This window comes from Scyliorhinus torazame, chromosome 17, assembly GCF_047496885.1.
Source record: "Scyliorhinus torazame isolate Kashiwa2021f chromosome 17, sScyTor2.1, whole genome shotgun sequence".
In the NCBI taxonomy this organism is placed as follows: domain Eukaryota; kingdom Metazoa; phylum Chordata; class Chondrichthyes; order Carcharhiniformes; family Scyliorhinidae; genus Scyliorhinus; species Scyliorhinus torazame.
Window position 1 is genome coordinate 129901273 of NC_092723.1, and position 24523 is coordinate 129925795.

The window sequence follows — 24523 nt, forward strand, 5'->3', positions numbered from 1 at the left end:
TCAGCGGCCGCTGAAAGTTTCCCGCGCATGCGCAGTGGGGAGAGTCTCTTCCGCCTCCGCCATGGTGGAGGCCGTGGCGGAGGCGGAAGGAAAAGAGTGCCCCCACGGCACAGGCCCGCCCGCGGATCGGTGAGCCCCGATCGCGGGCCAGGCCACCGTGGGGGCACCCCCCGGGGTCAGATCGCCCCGCGCTCCCCCCCCAGGACCCCGGAGCCCGCCCACGCCGCCTGGTCCCGCCGGTAAATACCAGCTTTGATTTACGCCGGCGGGACAGGCAATTTCTGGGCGGGACTTCGGCCCATCCGGGCCGGAGAATTGAACGGGTGGTCCCGTCAACCGGCGCGGCCCGATTCCCGCCCCCGCCCAATCTCCGGTACCAGAGACTTCGGGGGGGGCGGGATTCACGGCGTCAACGGCCATTCTCCGACCCGGCGGGGGGGTCGGAGAATGACGCCCAATTAGTTTAACATGAAGGCAATGCTTTTGAATAGATAGCTTAATATCTAAACTGCAATAAAATTCTGTCACATTTCGATCACTAAACAGGGCAGTTTATGTTAGGTAGTTGGAATGAATAGTAAAGAATGTTAGCACAGTGGGTAACACTGTTGCTCCACAGCTCCAGGGTTCCAGGTTTGATTCCCAGCTTGGGTCACTGTCTGCGTGGAGTACACACGTTCTCCCTGTGTCTGCGTGGGTTTCCTCCGGGTGCTCCGGTTTCCTTCCACAAGTCAAGAAAAACGTGCTTTTGTTAGGTAATTTGGACATTCTGACTTCTCTTTCTGTGTACCCGAACAGGAACCGGAATGTGGCGACTGGGGGCTTTTCACAGTAACTTCATTGCAGTGTTAATGTAAGCCTACTTGTGACGATAATAAATTGGGAGGCTATCCCACCACTTTGGTTCAGCCTTCACTGCTTTAACCACGTCCCCGAAATTTAACAATCATGGGCCACCCGGATTCCCAGATCATGAAAAAGCAACTTCCCAGGTTGGCTCCGCTCACTGGGAGATTCACCGGAAAGCATTCACTCTTAGCCAAGTTCAATTTAAACTCAGAGGGAGCAAACTGCTCAAGCAGCTTCATTATGTCCTCTGCACTGAACAGTGGCCCCATCACATACAGCAACATATCGTCTGTGTACAATGACACCCTCTGCTTCTGTTCCCCTCTATCTAGCCCCCTCCTCTTCATGGATGACACCAATGCTTTGGATAGAGGCTCAATTGCCAAGACAAACAATAGAAGGGACAGTAGACACCCCTGTCTCGTGTCTCTCCCAAGCATTTTCATGGACACTTGCGCCTAGCCAAGACCTTTGGCAACAACTTTGCATCCGCATTCAATAACGAAGTGGCATGACCCACACTCCCTTGGACCCTTATCCTTCTTTAAGATCAAGGAGATCGTCGCCTGCACCAGTGTAGCCGGCAATATCCCCAGTCATAAGAGTCCTCAAACATCTAAAGCAGCAAAGGGGCAGCAACCCGACAAACGTCTTATAAAATTCAATCGGGAAACCGTCCAGCCCCGGCGCATCAAATCCATATCCTCGATAACCACCTCCAAAGTCAGAGGAGTCTTCAGTTCTTCCCTTTTCTCCTGTTCCACCACCGGAATAACCAAACCGTCCAAACACTCTAACATTGCGAACCCATCCTCCGGCGGCCCCGACTCGTAAAGATACCGATGAAACGCCTCATTAACCTTGGCCGGGGCGGAGAGCACTCAACACCCGCATCCCTAACCTGCACAATTTCCCGAGTGGCAGGCTGTCGCCTCAACTGGTGCACCAACAAGCGACTAGCCTTTTCCCCCATGTTCATAAAAAGCCCCCCCCCTCGAACGTCGCAGTAGGCGCATTGCCCTATCTGTTGACAGCAGCCGAAACTCCAACTGTAACTTCTTCCGACTTGCCAGTAGTTCGGGTGTCTGAGTGACCAAATATTGACAGTCAACCTCCAAGATGGCATCCACCAACATCTACCTCTCCACCTTTTCCCTCATCTCCTTTTGCGCCATAAAAGAAATAATCTCCCCTCTTACAACCACCTTCGTTTATTTTTTATTTATTTTAAAAATAAATTTAGAGTGCCCAATTCTTTTTTTCTAATTAAGGGTCAATTTAGCGTGGCCAATCCATCTACCCTGCACATCTTTGGGTTGTGGGGGCGAAACCCACGCAAACACGGGGAGAATGTGCAAACTCAACACGGACAGTGACCCAGAGCTGGGATCGAAGAACCTGGGACCTCGGCGCTGTGAGGCAGTAGTGCTAATCACTGCGCCACCGTGCTGCCCTAATAACCACCTTCAATGCTTCCCACAATGTGGAAGACATAAATCTCATCACTCCTATTAAATCTCAGATACTCAATGGCGGAGGAAGCCACCCCCACCCACCACCACCACCTCGGCAGCAGGGCCCTACTTTCCACAAATAAATCAATCCTGGAGTACACCTGGTGAACCTGAGAGAACAGCGAAAAGTCCGTCTCCCCTGGATGTAGAAATCGGCAAGTGTCTGCCACCCCACGCCGCAACGTTATCTGGGGCGAGATTCTCCGACCCCCGCCGGGCCGGAGAATCGCCGGGGGCTGGCGTGAATCCCGCCCCCGCCGGTTGCTGAAGTCACCGGGACCAGAGATTCGGCGGGGGCGGGAATCGCGCCGCGCCGGTTGGTGGGCCCCCCCGCGCGACTCTCTGGCCCTGATGGGCCGAAGTCCCGCCGCTAAAATGCCTGTCCCACCGCGTAAATTAAACCACCTACCTTCCCGGCGGGACAAGGCGGCGCGGGCGGGCTCCGGGGTCCTGGGGGGGGTGGGGCACGGGGCGATCTGGCCCCGGGGGGTGCCCCCACGGTGGCCTGGCCCGCGATCAGGGCCCACCGATCCGCGGGCGGGCCTGTGCCGTGGGGGCACTCTTTCCCTTCCGCCTCCGCCACGGTCTCCACCATGGCGGAGGCGGAAGAGACTCCCTCCACTGCACATGCACGGGAATGCCGTCAACGGCCGCTGACGCTCCCGCGCATGCGCCGCCCGGAGATGTCATTTCCTCGCCAGCTGGCGGGGCAACAAAGGCCTTTTCCGCCAGCTGATTGGGCGGAAATTCGTCCGGCGCCGACCTAGCTCCTTAAGGTTGGGGTTCGGCCCCCAAAGATGCGGAGCATTCCGCACCTTTGGGGCGGCGCGATGCCCGTCTGATTTGCGCCGTTTTGGGCGCCAGTCGGCGGACATCGTGCCGTTTCCGGAGAATTTCGCCCCTGATCTCTAACCCGCAAATGGGACTCCTGCAACAACACCACATCAGCTTTCAAGGTTTTAAGGCACGTAAATGCCCTAGATCTCTTTACTGGGTCACTCAAACCCCTCACATTCCATGTGACCAGCCAAATTTGGGGGGGGAGGTCATCTACCCCTCCCACCACCACCACCAGAGTCAGTCATTCCGGCCTCGTGAGGCAGTCCAGCAGCCCTCAGAGACGAACTGACCCCAAACCCACCCAAGGTAGCCACCAAATCCCCAACACAACAAAAAAAAAGAAAAGTCCCCAGCTACCATCAAAAGACTAACCCACCCCTCCCCCTTCCCCATCACATCCAAAAAACCAAGCGAACTCCAATCTGCCCCCCCACCTCCACCAAACCCCAACCACCCAATAACCATAACCCCATAGCTCATATCGAACAAACCCCTCATCCTACAAGGCAGATAATCCCATCCCTTCACTTCCGTTAACTAATTATTGCAGCTGGCGGGGTGGACACTCAGAAGGCCAAAATTCCAAAACATCACACCAACCCCCTGCCCAAAATGATTTTATTAATTCCAAAACAAAGCAACATGAACAGTAAACAATACCCATCACACAAACCGCCACAACATGTAAAATTGTAAAATAGCCCCATCAACCATTGATAATAAAAGACAGAAAACCCAAACAAACCCCCCCACCTTCGAACAAACCCCTCAAACTGTACAAAATACATTACAATTATTTCAAGCCCAGTCCATTTATTTGTTTTATTCAACAAATTTTTAACACCTTCATAATACAACACCCAATAAGCCCAAGCAATCCCCAAACATACAAGCAAACAAACAAGGCGTACCCCCCCCACCCAAAAATCAACGGCAAGCAATTCCTGAAAATGCATAATAAACAAACCCCAGCAATTGTAGAACCCCTCCTTCATCCCCCTCAGTTTGAACTTTACCTTCTCTCGGGTCAAAACCCCCAGTAAATCCCCCCCGCCACGCCGAGGCGCAGGATGAAGTGGCTGACCTCCATTCCAATAAAACCCGCATTCGAGCGATCAACGAGGCGAAGGCCCAGACATCTGCCATCGCGCTCGCCTGCAGCGCGTGCTCGAAACCCCAAAAATGGCTTCCAGGGGGCCCCTGAAACTGTCCTGAATACCGACCTCCAAAAATGTTCTAGTTTCGGACAGGACCAAAACATGTGAACATGCTTTGCGGGGCTCCTCCCACATCACTCACAGATATCCTTACCCCCACAAACAGCCGGCTCACTCTTGATTTAATGAGGTGAGCCCTACATACAACCTTAAGTAGTAACCACCCCAACCTCGCACAAGAGGTCAAAGCATTCACCTTCCGTAGCACCTCACACCACAATCCCTTTTCAAGCACCATCCCCAGCTCCTGTTGCTATTTCATCTTAATCCCCTCCATGGATACCCCATCCTCCCATAAATCGCCGAGACAATTCCTTTCTATTGTCCCTGCGCTGACAACACTTCTTCGAACAACGAAGGAGTCGGCGCTACCAGGAATGTCGGGAACACTTTCCTTGCGAAGTCCCATACCTGCATGTACCTAAACCCCTCTCTCTGACTCAATCCATATTTCTCTCCCAACTCTTCTACACTCGCAAATCGTACCCCAAGAAACAAATCCTTCATTACACTCCAAACCTCGCATCCAACCTTCCTGGTCCCAACACGTGAGTCCCCCTAATCGGCATCCCCACTGCCCCAACCCTCAATTTAAAGTGTAGCCTAAACTGTCTCCAAATCCTCAATGTGGCCACCACCACCTGACTCTCCGACTACTTTCCTATGGCCTTCGGGAGCTGTGCCGTTGCCAACACCCGCAACCACCACCCCTTACAACACCCTGCCTCCATCCTTGCCCACATAGCTTTTCCCTCCTTACACCATCGTCTCACCTTCTCAGCATTTGCTGCCCAATAATAGTAAAGCAAGTTCGGGAGGCCTAGTCCCCCTCTTTCACCTTCCCCTCTGTAATATCATCCTTCTAATCCTGGGGGCCTTTCCCCCCCCAAGTGAAAGAAGAGGTCAACTTATCCACCCCCTTGAAGAACGATTTAAGAAGAAAGACAGGCAAACACTGGAGCAGAAACAGGAACATATTCGGCAACACATTCATTTTGACAGCCTGTACCCGGTCTGCCAATGACAAAGGGAGATTATCCCACCGTGCCAAATCAGCCTTCACCCTTCGCACCAAACTAGTAAAGTTAAACTTCTGGAGCCGTGCTAAGTCCTGAGCCATCTGCACCCCAGATACTTAAAGTGAGACGTTGCCTAGTGGAATGGCAACCCTCCCACCCCCGTTCCCACTCCAAGTAGGGAGACCATGAAAACATCACTTTTCCCGAGGTTTAATATCTACCAAGGGAACTTCCCAAACCTCTGGAGCAACACCATTATACCCCTCATTGATACCTTCGGCTCTGAAACGTGTAGGAGCACATAATCTACATACAGGGACACCCTATGTTCTACCCCACCCCTCACTATACCCTTCCACAACCCTGAGCTCCTTAAAACAATGGTCAAGGGTTCTATAGACAATGCAAACATGGGGCACCCCTGCCTCATATACCGATGCAATGCAAAATATCCCAAATTCAAATTATTCATTCGCACGTTAGCCTTTGGTTCCTTATATAGGGGATGCGCCCATGCCTCAAAACTTTGGTCCGATCCCAAACTTCTCCAATACTGCCATCAGATAACTCCACTCTACCCGGTCAAATGCCTTCCTCCGCATCCAGAGCCTCCACACTTCCATCTCCCTTCCCTCTGCTGGAGAGAGGACGGCATGCATTGATAAAGTAAATCTAGACCAAATGTTCCCCCTTGTGGGGAAATTTAGAACGAGAAGTCACAGAAATAGGTTGAGAAGGTGGTAGGTTTAAAGCAGAGATGAGGGGGAACTACGACTCGCAGAGGGTGGTGAATTTATGAAACTCGCTGAATCATTAGGGGAGCATGGTAGCACTGTGGTTAGCACAGTTGCAGGTTTGATTCCCAGCTTGGGTCACTGTCTGTGCGGAGTCTGCATGTTCACCCCGTGTCTGCGTGGGTTTCCTCCGGGTGCTCCGGTTTCCTCCCACAGTCCAAAGATGTGCAGGTTAGGTGGATTGGCCATGGTGGAGGCGTGGGGATAGGGTGGAGTTGTGGGCTTAGGTAGGGTGCTCTTTCCAAGGACCGGTGTAGACTCGATGGACCAAATGGTCTCCTTCTGCACTGTAAATTCTATGATTAAATGGTTTCCACGAGATAAGATATATTTCTGATTAAAAAAACGGGTTAAAGAGATATGGGGAACAGATAGGGAGGTGGATTGAAAACCAGGAAGAGATCAGCCATGATTTGATTGAATGGCGGAGCAGGCTCGAAGGGCTGAATTGCCTCCGTCTGCTCCTTATTCCTACATTCTTAGGTTACAAAACCTGTTAATGATAGTTTCCTCAGAGAGGTGTATATCAGACAGTGTGTTCTTCACCAATTTTTAAATATCGCACTCTGTAAAGTGTTGTACCTCAAAGGACATCTGTTTTGCAATGTATTTCAAAGGCTGCTCTTTATAAGCTTTTTTTTTTATTCAGCAAGAAATGTGACACCTGAAAGGGCGATCGAAGCAGATCCAACAGTAACTTTTGAAAAGGAATTGGATAAATATTGTTATGGGCCAGGGTTTAGAGAACCCCAAAGTGTATCATGGGGTTCATCTGACCCACAACTTTTAATAGATTGTGGTATGGGGAGCACATGGCCCACTCTACAGGTGTGGTACAGCAGAAATGGAAAAGTATTTTTTTAAAAGCAAACTCAAGTTAACCTTTTTAAAACATAGTGAACATCTTAGCAACCATTAATTCAAATACAACCCCAAAGAATACAACACTAAGTAATCCTTTAAGCTTTCCTTTTAACATCCATACGACTGAAAAACAAAACCTTAAACAAAAGCACATCAGGTTAAAGTCACTACTGTTATTAGTTTTAAATCACCAGGATCGATTTACAGTCTTCAGATTACAGAGATTCATACACCTTCTGGCTGTGACTGCAGCTATCCAGCTCTGAAAACAAAACTAAAACACACCCTGCAGCCTGCTCAAAAACGAAAGTAAAAAGCTGACAGACAGCCCAGCTCCACCCACTCTCTGACATCACTGCAGTAATAAACACCCATTTCTAAAAGGTACTCTCACTACAGACATTTATATACACACCCATTTATAAACCCCCATTTCTTAAAGATACTCTCACATGACACCTCCCCCCAAGAAAAAAAAAACACATCAACTTCAAGATGGTTTCATTTTTCACCTTTTCACTATCCTTTAACAAATGCACACAGTAAATATACTTTTTGTTTCAAAAAACAACACACGCAAACAGGTATAATAATATAGTCCATTTTTTTTTTCTTCTTCCTCCAACTGAAATCCTTCTCGATTGACAGTCTCTTTGAACAAGAAGGTCTCTGCACGATCTGTCCATTTCTCTACGCCTCGGCATTTCTCTTTAAAGTCAGATACTTTAGTTCAATCTGATCGCAGGGTCCCTTGTAATTCTCCAACACAGGAGCATTGGTTTTCACAGTTTTCAGGTAGTCAAATGCCTGTCGAAAGTCCGCTGTCCATTGAAATTTTCGACGTTTCCTCAGCAAGTCCATCAGTGGAGCAATCACGCTACAAAACTTTTGCACAAATGTTCGATCAAATCCACTCATACCAAGAAATCCCATTATTTCCCTTTGTCTTGAGGGTATTGAAAACTCCTCAATAACTGTTGGTTTCACATCCCGTGTGACCATTCGACCCTGTCCGATTGTATGGCCAAGGAAGGTGACTTGGGCTTTTCCAAATTCACTTTTAACTAGGTTTACCATCAAACCCGCCTCCTGAAGTCGATCGAATAACTCCATCAGGTGTTTTAAATGTTCTTTCCATGTCTGGCTGAAAATTATCAGATCGTCGATGTATACCGCACAATTGGGTAATCCTGAAACAACTTTGTTAGTTAACCGTTGAAATGTGGCTGGTGTGTTTTTCATGCCAAATGGCATAACTTTGAATTGGTATATACCATCTGGAGTCACAAAAGCTGAAATCTCCTTCGCCCTTTCAGATAAAGGTACCTGCCAGTAGCCTTTAAGTAAATCCAGTTTAGAAATAAAAGCGGATTGTCCCACTTTCTCAATGCAATCCTCCAAACGTGGGATAGGATAAGAGTCCGTTCTTGCAACTGCATTAACCTTTCTGTAGTCCACACACAACCGTTGGGTACCGTTCGGTTTTGGTACCATCACAATGGGTGAGCTCCATTGGCTGCAACCCACTTCAATTATGCCATTTTTAAGCATACTCTCAATCTCTTTGTTAACCTGTGCCAATTTTAAAGGATTAAGTCTGTATGGATGTTGTTTGATTGGAACAGCCTTTCCCACATCTACATCATGTATAGCCATTTTAGTACTTCCCAATTTATCTCCACAAATATGCCCATGTGATATCAATAACTCTTTCAGGTCAGTTTGTTTTCCTCTGGAAGGTAACTCAACAATTTATCCCAATTTTTAAGAACATCCTCATTTTCCAATTTACTTTGAGGTATGTCAAATTCACAGTCATCTGGATTTGGTTCGTCACTTTGAGTTAGAATCATTAAAACCTCCTCCTTTTCCTCTCCTTCCCTTTCAAACTACCTTTTAAGCATATTCACATGACACACTCGGTGATTCTTCCTTCTATCTGGTGTTTTTACCACATAATTCACCTCACTTAATTTCCTTTCAATCTGATAAGGTCCACAAAACCTTGCTTTTAAATTTTCACCTACCACTGGTAACAATACTAAAGCTTTATCGCCACTGGCAAAACTACAAACTTTGGAATTCTTGTCCGCGACCCGTGACTAGGGGCTTTTCACAGTAACTTCATTTGAAGCCTACTTGTGACAATAAGCGCCTTTCATTTCAGTTAATTTCATCACATTTTGTGCAACTTTTAAATGTTGTCTAGCCAATTCACCTGCTCTATTTAATCATTCTCTAAAATTTGACACAGAATCCAATAATGTAATTTCTGATTTCTCACTCACCAATTTTTCCTTAATCAATTTAAGTGGTCCTCTTACCTCATGACCAAAAGTTAGTTCAAAAGGACTGAATTTGGTTGACTCATTAGGTGCATCCCTAATTGCAAACAGTACAAATGGAATTCCTTTATCCCAATCCTCTGGATAATCTTGACAATAAGCCCTCAACATTGTCTTTAATGTCTGATGCCACCTTTCTAACGCTCCCTGCGATTCTGGATGGTACGCAGTTGATTTAAATTGTTTTATTCCTAAGCTATCCATAACTTCTTTGAATAACCTAGAGGTAAAATTTGATCCTTGATCCGATTGTATTTCTGTGGGTAGTCCATATCTAGTAAAGAATTTAAGTAACTCCTCCACAATCTTTTTAGCTATAATATTACATACTGGAATGGCCTCACGAAACCTAGTAGACACATCCATTATCGTCAAAAGATATTGATTCCCACTTTTTGTTTTCGGAAGCGGTCCTACGCAATCAATTAGGACCCTTGTAAAAGGTTCCTTAAATGCTGGAATGGGTATTAAGGGCGCTGGTTTTATCACTGCTTGAGGTTTCCCTATCACTTGACATGTGACATGATTGACAAAATTTAACTACATCTTTATGTAGTCCAGGCCAATAAAAATGTTTTTTGTAGTTTAGCTTGAGTTTTCCTTATTCCCAAATGACCTCCCACTGGTACCTCATGTGCAACTCGCAATACCTCCTTTCTATGCCCTACCGGCAATACTACTTGATGAACTCCTGCCCACTTTTCATCCGCCTGCATATGTAAAGGTCTCCATTTTCTCATCAAGACATCATTTTTACGGTAATAATACTCTGGTATACTCTCAGATTCCTCGTCCGTATATGCTTTCTGATATATCCGTTTTATTTCTACATCTTTCTGTTGTAACTCCGCCAATTTTCCTGAACTAAAAATATCTGCCTCATCCTCCACCTGTTCTTGTTCTTTTTCAACCATCTGATCAAAAATCGTTTCTGATAATTGCACTTCAACATCAACATCATCTTCACTCTTTGATTTCTCCTCTTGTCTTAACCTGTGACTTTGCGACCTTGTTACCACACAATCCGGAAACATCCCAGGATATTCATCCTTCAACACTTCAGTTGTCTGATTTTACACTGGCTTATCAACCACAGTAGGCATCACTTCCACCTGCGATCCAGTTATATCATTACCCAAGATAAACTGTATTCCTGGGCAAGATAGTTTCTCTATTACTCCTACTACCACTTCACCACTCTTCACTGGACTTTCCAACCTTACCTTGTATAATTGAACACTGCTCCTCTCACCCTGAATTCCACATATTACCACCCTTTCTGGCAACATTCTTCCCAAACTATATAACTCCTCATCTCTTACCATGAAAGATTAACTCCAGTATCTCTTAAAATTGTGACTTCTTTACCTGCTCCTCCTGATACACATGAGTAAACTTTACCCACACAAGTAAATTCTTTAAAGAGATCTGGCACCTTCTTTTTTTTTATTATAAATATTTTATTGAAAATTTTTGGTCAACCAACACAGTACATTGTGCATCCTTTACACAATATTATAACAACACAAATAACAATGACCAATTTTATAAACAAAAAATGAATAAATAATAAATAACAAAAATGAAAACTAACCCTAATTGGCAACTGCCTTATCACAAGTAACACTCTCCAAAAATATAATTTAACAGTCCAATATATAATTATCTGTCGCAACGACCTATACATATTATACAGTATATATTAACAACCCTGAGAGTCCTTCTGGTTCCTCCTCCCCCCCCCTCCCCCTCCCCCCCGATCCTGGGCTGCTGCTGCTGCCTTCTTTTTTCCATTCCATCTATCTTTCTGCGAGGTATTCGACGAACGGTTGCCACCGCCTGGTGAACCCTTGAGCCGACCCCCTTAGGACGAACTTAATCCGCTCTAGCTTTATAAACCCCGCCATGTCATTTATCCAGGTCTCCACCCCCGGGGGCTTGGCTTCTTTCCACATTAGCAAAGTCCTGCGCCGGGCTACTAGGGACGCAAAGGCCAAAACATCGGCCTCTCTCGCCTCCTGCACTCCCGGCTCTTGTGCAACCCCAAATATAGCCAACCCCCAGCTTGGTTCGACCCGGACCCCCACTACTTTTGAAAGCACCTTTGTCACCCCCATCCAAAACCCCTGTAGTGCCGGGCATGACCAAAACATATGGGTATGATTCGCTGGGCTTCTCGAGCACCTCGCACACCTATCCTCCACCCCAAAAAATCTACTGAGCCGTGCTCCAGTCATATGCGCCCTGTGTAATACCTTAAACTGAATCAGGCTTAGCCTGGCACACGAGGACGACGAGTTTACCCTGCTTAGGGCATCTGCCCACAGCCCCTCCTCGATCTCCTCCCCCAGCTCTTCTTCCCATTTCCCTTTTAGTTCATCTACCATAGTCTCCCTTTCGTCCCTCATTTCCCTATATATATCTGACACCTTACCATCCCCCACCCATGTCTTTGAGATCACTCTGTCCTGCACCTCTTGTGTCGGGAGCTGCGGGAATTCCCTCACCTGTTGCCTCGCAAAAGCCCTCAGTTGCATATACCTGAATGCATTCCCTTGGGGCAACCCATATTTCTCGGTCAGCGCTCCCAGACTCGCGAACTTCCCATCCACAAACAGATCTTTCAGTTGCGTTATTCCTGCTCTTTGCCACATTCCATATCCCCCATCCATTCCCCCCGGGGCAAACCTATGGTTGTTTCTTATCGGGGACCCCCCCAAGGCTCCAGTCTTTCCCCTATGCCGTCTCCACTGTCCCCAAATCTTCAGTGTAGCCACCACCACCGGGCTTGTGGTGTAGTTCCTCGGTGAGAACGGCAATGGGGCTGTCACCATAGCCTGTAGGCTAGTCCCCCTACAGGACGCCCTCTCTAATCTCTTCCACGCCGCTCCCTCCTCCTCTCCGATCCACTTACTCACCATTGAAATATTAGCGGCCCAATAATACTCACTTAGGCTCGGTAGTGCCAGCCCCCCCCTATCCCTGCTACGCTGTAAGAATCCCTTCCTCACTCTCGGGGTCTTCCCGGCCCACACAAAACCCATGATGCTCTTTTCAATCCTTTTAAAAAAAGCCTTCGTGATCACCACCGGGAGGCACTGAAACACAAAGAGGAATCTCGGGAGGACCACCATCTTAACCGCCTGCACCCTCCCTGCCAGTGACAGGGATACCATATCCCATCTCTTGAAATCCTCCTCCATTTGTTCCACCAACCGCGTTAAATTTAACCTATGCAATGTGCCCCAATTCTTGGCTATCTGGATCCCCAGGTAACGAAAGTCCCTTGTTACCTTCCTCAACGGTAGGTCCTCTATTTCTCTAATCTGCTCCCCTGGATGCACCACAAACAACTCACTTTTCCCCATGTTCAATTTATACCCTGAAAAATCCCCAAACTCCCCAAGTATCCGCATTATTTCTGGCATCCCCTCCGCCGGGTCTGCCACGTATAGTAGCAAATCGTCCGCATACAAAGATACCCGGTGTTCTTCTCCTCCTCTAAGTACTCCCCTCCACTTCTTGGAACCCCTCAACGCTATCGCCAGGGGCTCAATCGCCAGTGCAAACAATAATGGGGACAGAGGGCATCCCTGCCTAGTCCCTCTATGGAGCCGAAAATATGCAGATCCCCGTCCATTCGTGACCACGCTCGCCATTGGGGCCCTATACAACAGCTGCACCCATCTAACATACCCCTCTCCAAAACCAAATCTCCTCAACACCTCCCACAAATAATCCCACTCCACTCTATCAAATGCTTTCTCGGCATCCATTGCCACTACTATCTCCGTTACCCCCTCTGGTGGGGCCAACATCATTACCCCTAACAGCCTCCGTATATTCGTGTTCAGCTGTCTCCCCTTCACAAACCCAGTTTGGTCCTCGTGGACCACCCCCGGGACACATTCCGCTATTCTCATTGCCATTACCTTGGCCAGGATCTTGGCATCTACATTTAGGAGGGAAATAGGTCTATAGGACCCGCATTGTAGCGGGTCCTTTTCCTTCTTTAAGAGAAGCGATATCGTTGCTTCAGACATAGTCGGGGGCAGTTGTCCCCTTTCCTTTGCCTCATTAAAGGTCCTCGTCAATACCGGGGCGAGCAAGTCCACATATTTTCTATAGAATTCGACTGGGAATCCATCCGGTCCCGGGGCCTTTCCCGCCTGCATGCTCCTAATTCCTTTCACCACTTCTTCTACCTCGATCTGTGCTCCCAGTCCCACCCTTTCCTGCTCTTCCACCTTGGGAAATTCCAGCCGATCCAAGAAGCCCATCATTCTCTCCCTCCCATCCGGGGGTTGAGCTTCATATAATTTTTTATAAAATGTCTTGAACACTCCATTCACTCTCTCCGCTCCCCGCTCCATCTCTCCTTCCTCGTCCCTCACTCCCCCTATTTCCCTCGCTGCTCCCCTTTTCCTCAATTGGTGTGCCAGCAACCTGCTCGCCTTCTCCCCATATTCGTACTGTACACCCTGTGCCTTCCTCCATTGTGCCTCTGCAGTGCCCGTAGTCAGCAAGTCAAATTCTACATGTAGCCTTTGCCTTTCCCTGTACAGTCCCTCCTCCGGTGCTTCCGCATATTGTCTGTCCACCCTCAAAAGTTCTTGCAGCAACCGCTCCCGTTCCTTACTCTCCTGCTTCCCTTTATGTGCCCTTATTGATATCAGCTTCCCTCTAACCACCGCCTTCAACGCCTCCCAGACCACTCCCACCTGGACCTCCCCATTATCATTGAGTTCCAAGTACTTTTCAATGCACCCCCTCACCCTTAGACACACCCCCTCATCTGCCATTAGTCCCATGTCCATTCTCCAGGGTGGGCGCCCTCCTGTTTCGTCCCCTATCTCCAAGTCTACCCAGTGTGGAGCGTGATCCGAAATGGCTATAGCCGTATACTCCGTTCCCCTCACCTTCGGGATCAACGCCCTTCCCAGCACAAAAAAGTCTATTCACGAGTAGACTTTATGGACATAGGAGAAAAACGAGAACTCCTTACTCCTAGGTCTGCTAAATCTCCACGGGTCTACACCTCCCATCTGCTCCATAAAATCTTTAAGTACCTTGGCTGCTGCCGGCCTCCTTCCAGTCCTGGACTTCGACCTATCCAGCCCTGGTTCCAACACCGTATTAAAATCTCCCCCCATTATCAGCTTTCCCATCTCTAGGTCCGGAATGCGTCCTAGCATCCGCCTCATAAAATTGGCATCATCCCAGTTCGGGGCATATACGTTTACCAAAACCACCGTCTCCCCCTGTAGTTTGCCACTCACCATCACGTATCTGCCCCCGTTATCCGCCACTATAGTCTTTGCCTCGAACATTACCCGCTTCCCCACTAATATAGCCACCCCCCTGTTTTTCGCATCTAGCCCCGAATGGAACACCTGCCCCACCCATCCTTTGCGTAGCCTAACCTGGTCTATCAGTTTCAGGTGCGTTTCCTGTAACATAACCACATCTGCCTTAAGTTTCTTAAGGTGTGCGAGTACCCGTGCCCTCTTTATCGGCCCGTTCAGCCCTCTCACGTTCCACGTGATCAGCCGGGTTGGGGGGCTTCCTACCGCCCCCCCCCTTGTCGATTAGCCATCACCTTTTTCCAGCTCCTCACCCGGTTCCCACGCAGCTGTATCTCCCCCAGGCGGTGCCCCCCCGCCCATCCCCTCCCATATCAGCTCCCCCCTCTCCCCAGCAGCAGCAACCCAGTAATTCCCCCCTCGCACCCCCCCCCGCTAGATCCCCCGCTAGCGTAATTACTCCCCCCATGTTGCTCCCAGAAGTCAGCAAACTCTGGCCGACCTCGGCTTCCCCCCGTGACCTCGGCTCGCACCGTGCGACGCCCCCTCCTTCCTGCTTCTCTATTCCCGCCATGTTTATCATAGCGCGGGAACCAAGCCCGCGCTTCTCCCTTGGCCCCGCCCCCAATGGTCAACGCCCCATCTCCTCCACCTCGCCTCCTCCCCCCATCACCACCTGTGGGAGAGAGAAAAGTTACCACATCGCAGGATTAGTACATAAAACTCCTCTTTCCCCCCTTTTTAACCCCCCTCTTTGCCCCCCACATTCGCCCCACCACTTTGTTCAAACGTTCTTTTTAATAACCCGCTCATTCCAGTTTTTCTTCCACAATAAAAGTCCACGCTTCATCCGCCATCTCAAAGTAGTGGTGCCTCCCTCGATATGTGACCCACAGTCTTGCCGGTTGCAGCATTCCAAATTTTATCTTCTTTTTATGAAGCACCGCCTTGGCCCGATTAAAGCTCGCCCTCCTTCTCGCCACCTCCGCACTCCAGTCTTGATAAACGCGGATCACCGCGTTCTCCCATTGACTGCTCCGAGTTTTCTTTGCCCATCTAAGGACCATTTCTCTATCCTTAAAACGGAGGAATCTCACCACTATGGCTCTGGGAATTTCTCCTGCTCTCGGCCCTCGCGCCATCACTCGGTATGCTCCCTCCACCTCCAACGGACCCGCCGGGGCCTCCGCTCCCATTAACGAGTGCAGCATCGTGCTCACATATGCCCCGACGTCCGCTCCCTCCACACCTTCAGGAAGACCAAGAATCCTCAGGTTGTTCCTCCTTGCGTTGTTCTCCAGTGCCTCCAACCTTTCCACACATCATTTCTGATGTGCCTCATGCGTCTCCGTCTTCACCACCAGGCCCTGTATGTCGTCCTCATTCTCGGCTGCCTTTGCCTTCACGACCCGAAGCTCCCACTCCTGGGTTTTTTGTTCCTCCTTTAGCCCTTCAATCGCCTGTAGTATCGGGGCCAACAGCTCTTTCTTCATTTCCTTTTTGAGCTCTTCCACACAGCATTTCAAGAACTCTTGTTGTTCAGGGCCCCATGTTAAACTGCCACCTTCCGACGCCATCTTGGTTTTTGCTTGCCTTCCTTGCCGCAGTTCTAAAGGATCCACTGCAATCCGGCCACTTTCTCCTCCTTTTTTCATCCGTGTCCAGGGGGGATTCCCTTCTGGTTTACCGCACAGTGTTTTTAGCCGTCAAAATTGCCGTTGGGGCTCCTATCAAGAGCCCAAAAGTCCGTTTCACCGGGAGCTGCCGAAACGTGCGACTCAGCTGGTCATCGCCGCACCCGGAAGTCCCCGATCTGGCACCTTCTTATCAATCACCTCTTGATCAGGCTGTACAATCTTTTGCACCTCCTTCGCTTCACTTGGGCTTTCCTTTACCACTTTTCCCACTGTCTTATCCTGTTTTACCACATCAGCCTTCCCAGTGCTTTTCTTCAACCACCAACACTGTGACTTTACATGGCCTAATTTATTACAGTGCAAACATTTGAAATTTTTCATTTCTTTTCCACCCTCCTGCATTTCTCTTTTAATCTGAGGTACACTCTCCTTATTATCTCCCATCAGATCACCTTTACCGTTACCACTTGAGTATTTCTCATGTCCCCAGTTTCTATCCCTCACAGGTTGAAACAGATATCGGAAACCAAGCTTTGATTTATGAACTAATTCATAATCATCTGCCATTTCTGCTGCTAATCTCACAGTTTTAACCCTCTGCTCTTCCACATGAGATCTCACGACATCAGGAATTGAATTTTTTAACTCCTCCAAAAGTATAATTTCTCTGAGAGCTTCAAACGTTTGGTCTATTTTCAAAGCCCTTATCCACCTATCAAAATTACTCTATTTGAGCCTTTCAAACTCCATGTGTGTTTGACCAAATTCTTTCCTTAAATTTCTAAACCTTTGTCTGTCGGCTTCAGGCACTATTTCCTATGCACCTAAAATGGATTTTTTTCACCTCCTCATACGTCCCAGATACCTCCTCCGGTAGTGATGCAAACACTTCACTAGCCCCACCTCTCAGCTTTGTTTGAATCAGTAATGCCGACATGTCTTGTGGTCATTTCATTTGTTTAGCTACCTTCTCAAATGAAATGAAATAGGCTTCTACCTCCTTCTCGTCAAACCTTGGCAATGCTTGGACATATTTAAATAGATTCCCACTAAGTCTTCGACTTTGACGCCCTTTCTCACTATCCTCACCACGATCATCCAACTGTACGTCTCCCTTTACGCCTGCCAATTTTAACTGACTGACATGTTTCATGGCCATTTTCTGAAGTTCAAACTCACTCTCTTTATCTTTTTTCCCTGATCTGTATCTCCCCTTTTCTTTCTTTTTCCTCTCGATCTCTTTCGTATTCAAGCTGCTTTAATTCTTTCTCATGTTCCATTTGTTTAATTTGCAACTGAATTTTTGCCATTTCCAATGAATCAAACTCTATCTCAGGCAACTTTAAATGCTTAGCCACCGCCATAATTACCTCATCTTTTCGCATGTTGTCAGGTAATGTTAACTGCAATGTTTTTGCCAAATCTATTAGTCTGCTGTTCGTATCTGTCCGTAAGGTACTGCGTGTGACCGTCTCCACCCCCAAAAACTTCAGAGCCTCTGAAAGATCCATTGCCCACAACACACTCCCCACTTAAACTAGAATACCACACCTGAAAAGGAACCACAATATGCTCACCCCTCATGTCTTTAAGTTCACTGAGCCAATCCAATAGATAGACCTTTATCCCGGACGAGCCCCCAATTTGTTATGGGCCAGGGTTTAGAGAACCCCAAAGTGTATCATAGAGTTCATCTGACCCACAACTTTTAATAGATTGTGGTATGGGGAGCACACGGCCCACTCTACAGGTGTGGTACAGCAGAAATGGACAAGTATTTTTTAAAAGCAAAACAATGTGTATCCTATGAACTCAAGTTCACCTTTTTAAAACATAGTGAACATCTTAGCAACCATTAATTCAAATACAACCCCCAAAGACTACAACACTAAGTAATTCTTTAAGCTTTCCTTTTAACATCCATACGACTTAAAAACAAAACCTTTAACAGAAGCACATCAGGTTAAAGTCACTACTGTTATTAGTTTTAAATCACCAGGATCGATTTACAGTCTTCAGATTACAGAGGGAGATTCATACACCTTCTGGCTGTGACTGCAGCTATCCAGCTCTGAAAACAAAACTAAAACACACCCTGCAGCCTGCTTAAAAACGAAAGTAAAAAGCTGACAGACAGCCCAGCTCCACCCACTCTATGAAATCACTGCAGTAATAAACAGCCATTTCTTAAAGGTACTCTCACTACAGATATTTATATACACACCCATTTATAAACCCCCATTTCTTGAAGGTACTCTCACATGACAATATATGACATGAAAAATTTGTTGGACTCTGGAGGAAAATGGAACTAACTGAATAGGCCTGATGCATGTTCATTCTGTAATGTGTAGCGCTTGAGGAGGAAACCATTCCTGAACACTTCATACCTTGCAGGTACTTCCATCAGCGGTGCCATCACTGCTCAGCACAGAGTCTGGGAGGTTGACGTGGCGGATAACCTCTGGAACATGGAAGTATATTTGAAGCAGCTGATTCTGACAACGCTTGCCCATCACACTACTGCATGCGAGGAGGAGATAGAAAAATATTGTTCAGTAATTAACCACTGTCATTCTTTTAACTAACAGATAGGGTTAATGTAATATATGCTAAAAAGAACTATACCCTGGTCGGCAATGGGCAGAATATCAGTAGTCCGAGAAACAATGATTGAGTAGGTGAAAGGTGGCATTTGCCATTTTGGGGCAAGAATTCCAGCATCCTGAAGACCCACCATGTCCCCTCAGCGTGGAAGAAAAGCATCACTTGGATTATGGATCCGGATTGTGTTCCCCATTCACGTGGATAACGACAATTGCCTACTCTTGGAGCCTGACTGAGGAACTGTATTATAAATTGATTTATCTGCATTCATATAATGTCTTTAACATTGCATAATGTTCCAAGATGCTTTGCAGGAGCAATTATCAAACAGAAATTGAAACTAAGCCACATTAAGAAATAACAGGATGGGTGATCAAAAGCTTGGTCAAAGAGACACATTTAACAGGTAGTATTTTGTGTTGAGTTCTTTCCATTTTAAAGTATGAATGTTTAGACTTTGAAACTTTCAAGCAGCCAGGGGAAGAACTTCCCAAGGGTTCTCTGCAAAGCAGCCCCTGCTGAAAGTAGACACTAGGTGAAGACCAGATTAGCTGGGCAACACGGCGGCGCAGTGGTTAGCACTGGTGCCTCATGGCACCGAGGTACCAAGGTTCGATCCTGGCCCAGGGTCACTGCCCATGGAGTTTGCACATTCTCCCCATGTCTGTGTGGGTCTCATCCCCACAACCCAAAGATGTGCAGGGTAGGTAGATTGGCCAGGCTAAATTGCCCCTTAATTAAAAGAAAGAATTGGATACTCTAAATTTATAAAAAGAAAGAAAAATAAGACCTGATTAGGTTGGAATGCTTCAATATTTGAACAGATGACCATCTAACTGAGTTATGGCACCCAGAGAGCAGGCGTCGACACTGAGCAGGAGGGGATGGAAAGGCAAGGAATGGTGGCATATTAAAGCAAGCAAACACTTTCTGCAGATCAAATGTTCCCTACTGGTTAATACTGAACAGAATTAAGTGCTTAGAAAAGGACTGCAGTTATGCAGTAATCTACCGTTAGCACTGAAGCATGCAACTTCCAATTCCATTACTATATTAATTTGCATAATCCAACATCAACTCATTAATTTGTTCTTTGTACAGTTTTTCCTGTTAATCCACAATACCAGTCACCCACTTATGAAGCTAGGAATGAGAGCTACCTGTTTACCAGCCACAAATGCATTTTAACAGTATTAGCCCCCACCCTACCTCCAAATGGATGTGTTAAATTTAGAAATAATGAGATATAGCACTCATATTTCTCACATTTATCATTTAAATCCTTTGACACATGCAGACATGATAATCCTGTGTGAAGTTATGCTTCTTTCAAGCACATAAATTGACAATTCTTCAGAATAAAGTCACATTCAACTTTCAATTAAAATTTTAATTGAACACGACCCCAGAATCAATCTTTACTCAAAACCCCAGTGGTCAAATATTGGGTTGGTGTTGATAATATATTGCCTAATTAAACATTACATTCTGTAGATTAAGATAACGCATGTCTCAAGTTTGTCACTACTTAAGTTTCTGAAAAATTCATTTGAGGAAACACTTAATGCTGTATGCTTTGCCTTAGTGTAAAGCTGCTTATCTTTGCTATGCCCCTTCCTGTCCAGAGAGCTCATGCTGGGGTACAGATCCCTGGGGCCCACAGCCTTCCTGTGCCTCACCCAGCTGGTCAATTCTCAAGTTAACAATGATGGCACTCTCACCTCGGAGTCAGAAGGTTATTGGTTTAAGCTCTACTCAATAGATATGCTAAGCATGTAATCAAGGCCGACACTCCAGTGCATTATGGAGGGAGCACCGCATGGTCAGAGGTGTTAGCTTTCAAATTAGATGTTAAACCGAGGGCCCCTCTGCACGCTCAAGAGGACATAAACAATCCCATGATGCTACTTTGAAAAACTTTTAGGGAGTTTGTCTCATTGCTCTGGATGATATTGATTCCTTGCAAAAACATATGACGTGGCCACTATCACATTGTTGTTTGCAAGACCTTGTGATCAAATTGGACGGCAATTTTCCGATAGTGACTACAGTTAAAGTACTTCATTAGCTGTAAAGTGCTTTGGACCTTGAAAGGAGCTCTATGAATGCATGCTCTTTCTTTTAACTGTGTGCTTAGACTGTGAACTTCACTGGGAAATTCCACCACAGTGGATGATATAACAGGCTGTGCTCAGCTTGCTGGATACTTGTCTTCAACTCTGGCCCTTTGCCCATGTTTCTCAATGGCAAGAACATAATCAGTGGTTAATTTAAAAAGTTAAAGACAATATTAAACTTAAAGAAAAAGCAAATATTTGCATAAAGATGAGTGGCAGATTAGAGGATTGGAAAGAATATAAAGAACATCAAAGAATGACAAAAGATTGATAATGAGGGGAAGAGCGGCAAGGTGGTGCAGTGGTTAGTACTGCTCATGGCGCCGAGGACCCGGGTTCGATCCCGACCCTGGGTCATTGTCCATGTGGAGTTTGCACATTCTCTCCGTGTCTGCGTGGATCTCACCCCCACAACACAAAAATGTGCAGGGTAGGTGAGTTGGCCACACTAAATTGCCCCTTAATTGGAAACAAATAATTGGGTACTCTAAATTTTTTTTTCTTTTTAAAGATAATGAAGGGAAAACTAGAGTACGAGAGAAAACAAATTGAGCATTGGTCCTATAGAAAATGCAACTGGGGAGTTGGAGAGCTATGTCCCTGTGTTCTCTATTCTGCACCCAGGGAAACAACCTCTCAATGTCTACTCTACCAAGCCTCTTCAGAATCCTGTATGCATCACTAAAATTGTCTCTTATTCATGGCAGCGTTTATTTAACTATCCATGATCTATGGTGAATGAATTAAACAGGTATTTTGCATTTTTCTTCACTATCGAGGACAAAAGTAACATCCCAGAGTGGCACGGCGACACAGTGGTTAGCATTGCTGTCTCACAGCTCCAGGCACCCGGGTTCAATTCCGGGTGACTGTCTGTGTGGAGTTTGCACTTTCCCCCCGCGTCTGCGTGGGTTCATCCGGGCACTCCGTTTTTTTCCCACAGTCCAAAGATGTGCAGGTTAGGAGGACGGGCCATGCTAAATTGCTCCTCAGTGTCCAAAAGGTTAAGTGAGGTTACTGGGTTTACGGGGCTAGGGTGGAGGCGTGGGCTAAAGTAGGGTGCGCTTTCAAAGGGCCAGTGATGACTCGATGGGCCGAATGGCCTTGTTCTGCACTGTAAATTCTATGAAATATCGAGGCCCCCACTGCTGATCTACACGAGACTCCAAAGAAAAATAACAAGCAGCCTTTTCAGTACTAGAGATGAGTGTTAAGTCAATGTTGTCGAAAACTAATACTATTGTAACAAAAATATGAAAAGGGCCCTGCACAATCTCAGTATCGGCTCTACAATGATCTAAAAAGTATCCAAGGTATCCACTCAGCACCTGAGAGATGATTTTTATCCCTAACGTGTAGCACTCAACCAAATGCTGCAAGTGCCTTCTGATATAATCTGGCAAAATGAATTGTAGTAAGTCATAAATTATCATAGAATTTACAGTGCAGGAGGAGGCCATACGGCCCATCGAGTCTGCACCGGCTCTTGGAAAGAGCACCCTACCCAAGGTCAACACCTCCACCCTATCCCCATAACCCAGTAACCCCACCCAACACTAGGGGCTATTTTGGACACTAAGGGCAATTTATCATGGGCAATCCACCTAACCTGCACATCTTTGGACTGTGGGAGGAAACCGGAGCACCCGGAGGAAACCCACGCACACACGGGGAGGATGTGCAGACTCCGCACAGACAGTGACCCAAGCCGTAATCGAACCTGGGACTCTGGAGCTGTGAAGCAATTGTGCTATCCACAATGCTACCATGCTGCCCCTAAGTCATTGTACTAAATATTATGTAGCTATTTGGAAAGTTCTACAAGATGAGGAATTAATATCAGAGTACCAGGCTACCAAATGGTCAACAAACACATGTTTTTTATTACCTGTCTCCCCATTGTTTGATACAACTGATCAGATATTCAGTCACTTTCTTGACATTATCCAAATTGCCATGGCAACAGCTAAGCAGCAAAGGGAGCCGTGACTGGATGAGGGTCCCCGTGACATCCTCAGCAGATTTCTTTGCATGCGACCCGTTGCGGTTTCTCACTTCAGACTCCGAAAGAATGATATCCACCAGGCTGATGAGTTCCACCTTTTTCAACCGCAGGACATACTCCTCGGTGTGTTTCTGAAACAGCAGGATATATATATGGTAACTACAGACCCAAATCAGATAGTAATGTAGCCGCTTAAAATGGCTAACTCCCGATTAGAATGGCCAAACCCCGATTTAAAATGGCGAACTGAAGAGGCTGATGGGAAAATCAGCCAACAGGACTCAAACAGACAGCTGCAGGTAAAACTGTGTATTCGCCTCTGGGGAAGCCAGACCGAATCGATACCTGCAGCACCAGCCATCTGCATAAGTAGCAATCCCGGGAACAATATGCTACAAATTAGTAACACAAAGCCGACCCAGACTTTTCGGCGCCAGCAGGAGCTGACACAAAGTATGGTAAACGACCACTCCTCGATCAAGGAATCGTTCCAGCATTGGTGAATATCGAACCAAGTGATTGGGACCAAGTCCAATCACTTGGAACCAGGTACAAGGTCCGCCACGAGAGGCGGGAAGCCCCTGGGGACTATAAGAATAGAGTCCAAGGTCAAATCAATCTCTGGCCCGCTTGCCCTCTTCCCTTCGTCTCCTCTTCGCACCCTTGGAGACCCTTCTGCTGAAACGTAAGTCTTACTCCAACGCTCGCTACGAGATAGGCACTCCTGACTATCGACCTGTACCAGCTTTGAATCCCGCAGGCTCAGAACCCATACGAAAGGCCATTCGTTTCCCTGACCTGGTGGGCCATTTCCAAAGTTAAGTATAGGCCTGTTAGTTGTAGGAAATAGCTTAGAAGTAGAATTAATGTATAAGTATTGATTGCTGTATATAATAAATGTGCGTTGATTTAACTCTTACTAAGCGGTGTGTTGGATTATTGATCATTCCTCGGACTTGAACCACGTGGCGGTATCAGAACGATACCTGGCGACTCAAGAGCAAAGGTGACAGAACAAAAGCAATTAAAAAGGCTAAAACGAGCAACAGTAATAACGAGGCACATCATCAGACCTCTGAGAACAGACCCAGCAATTTAAGAAAATCTCTATAGTTCGCCTCTCGGGAACCAGCACACTTTCCAAATTCACTGTCAGTGACCTGCAGACAGTTACTAGCTCTTCTCCCACGCCATTCCTACTGAATCCTTCTCACCTGTGGAGTTCTTTGGTCACGTCCTTGCCAAATTCTCGGAATGTGCACACAGGCCCAGAGAAAATCCAAACACGCTGTGGGGTCAAGTCTGCAATTAAAAAGAAAATAATTCAGGCAGTTGTCACCAGAGAGAAAGAAAAGAAAGAACGCAAGAGTTGGAGAAAGAGAAACAACTTTTGCACTAATTGTTATCTTTGG

At 46.9% G+C, this 24523-nt stretch overlaps 1 protein-coding gene across 1 annotated transcript in view; it reads right to left on the reverse strand.

Moving 5' to 3' along the window:
* ints1 (integrator complex subunit 1) overlaps positions 1–24523 on the reverse strand; it is a 169976-nt gene that overhangs the window by 19126 nt on the left and 126327 nt on the right. Inside the window, exons 37-39 of the mRNA XM_072481022.1 lie at positions 24326–24413; positions 22995–23242; positions 18773–18905 (exon numbers count right to left, since the gene is read on the reverse strand). Of these exons, the coding sequence (XP_072337123.1) occupies positions 18773–18905; positions 22995–23242; positions 24326–24413 (469 nt within the window). The remainder of the gene's footprint in view (positions 1–18772; positions 18906–22994; positions 23243–24325; positions 24414–24523) is intronic.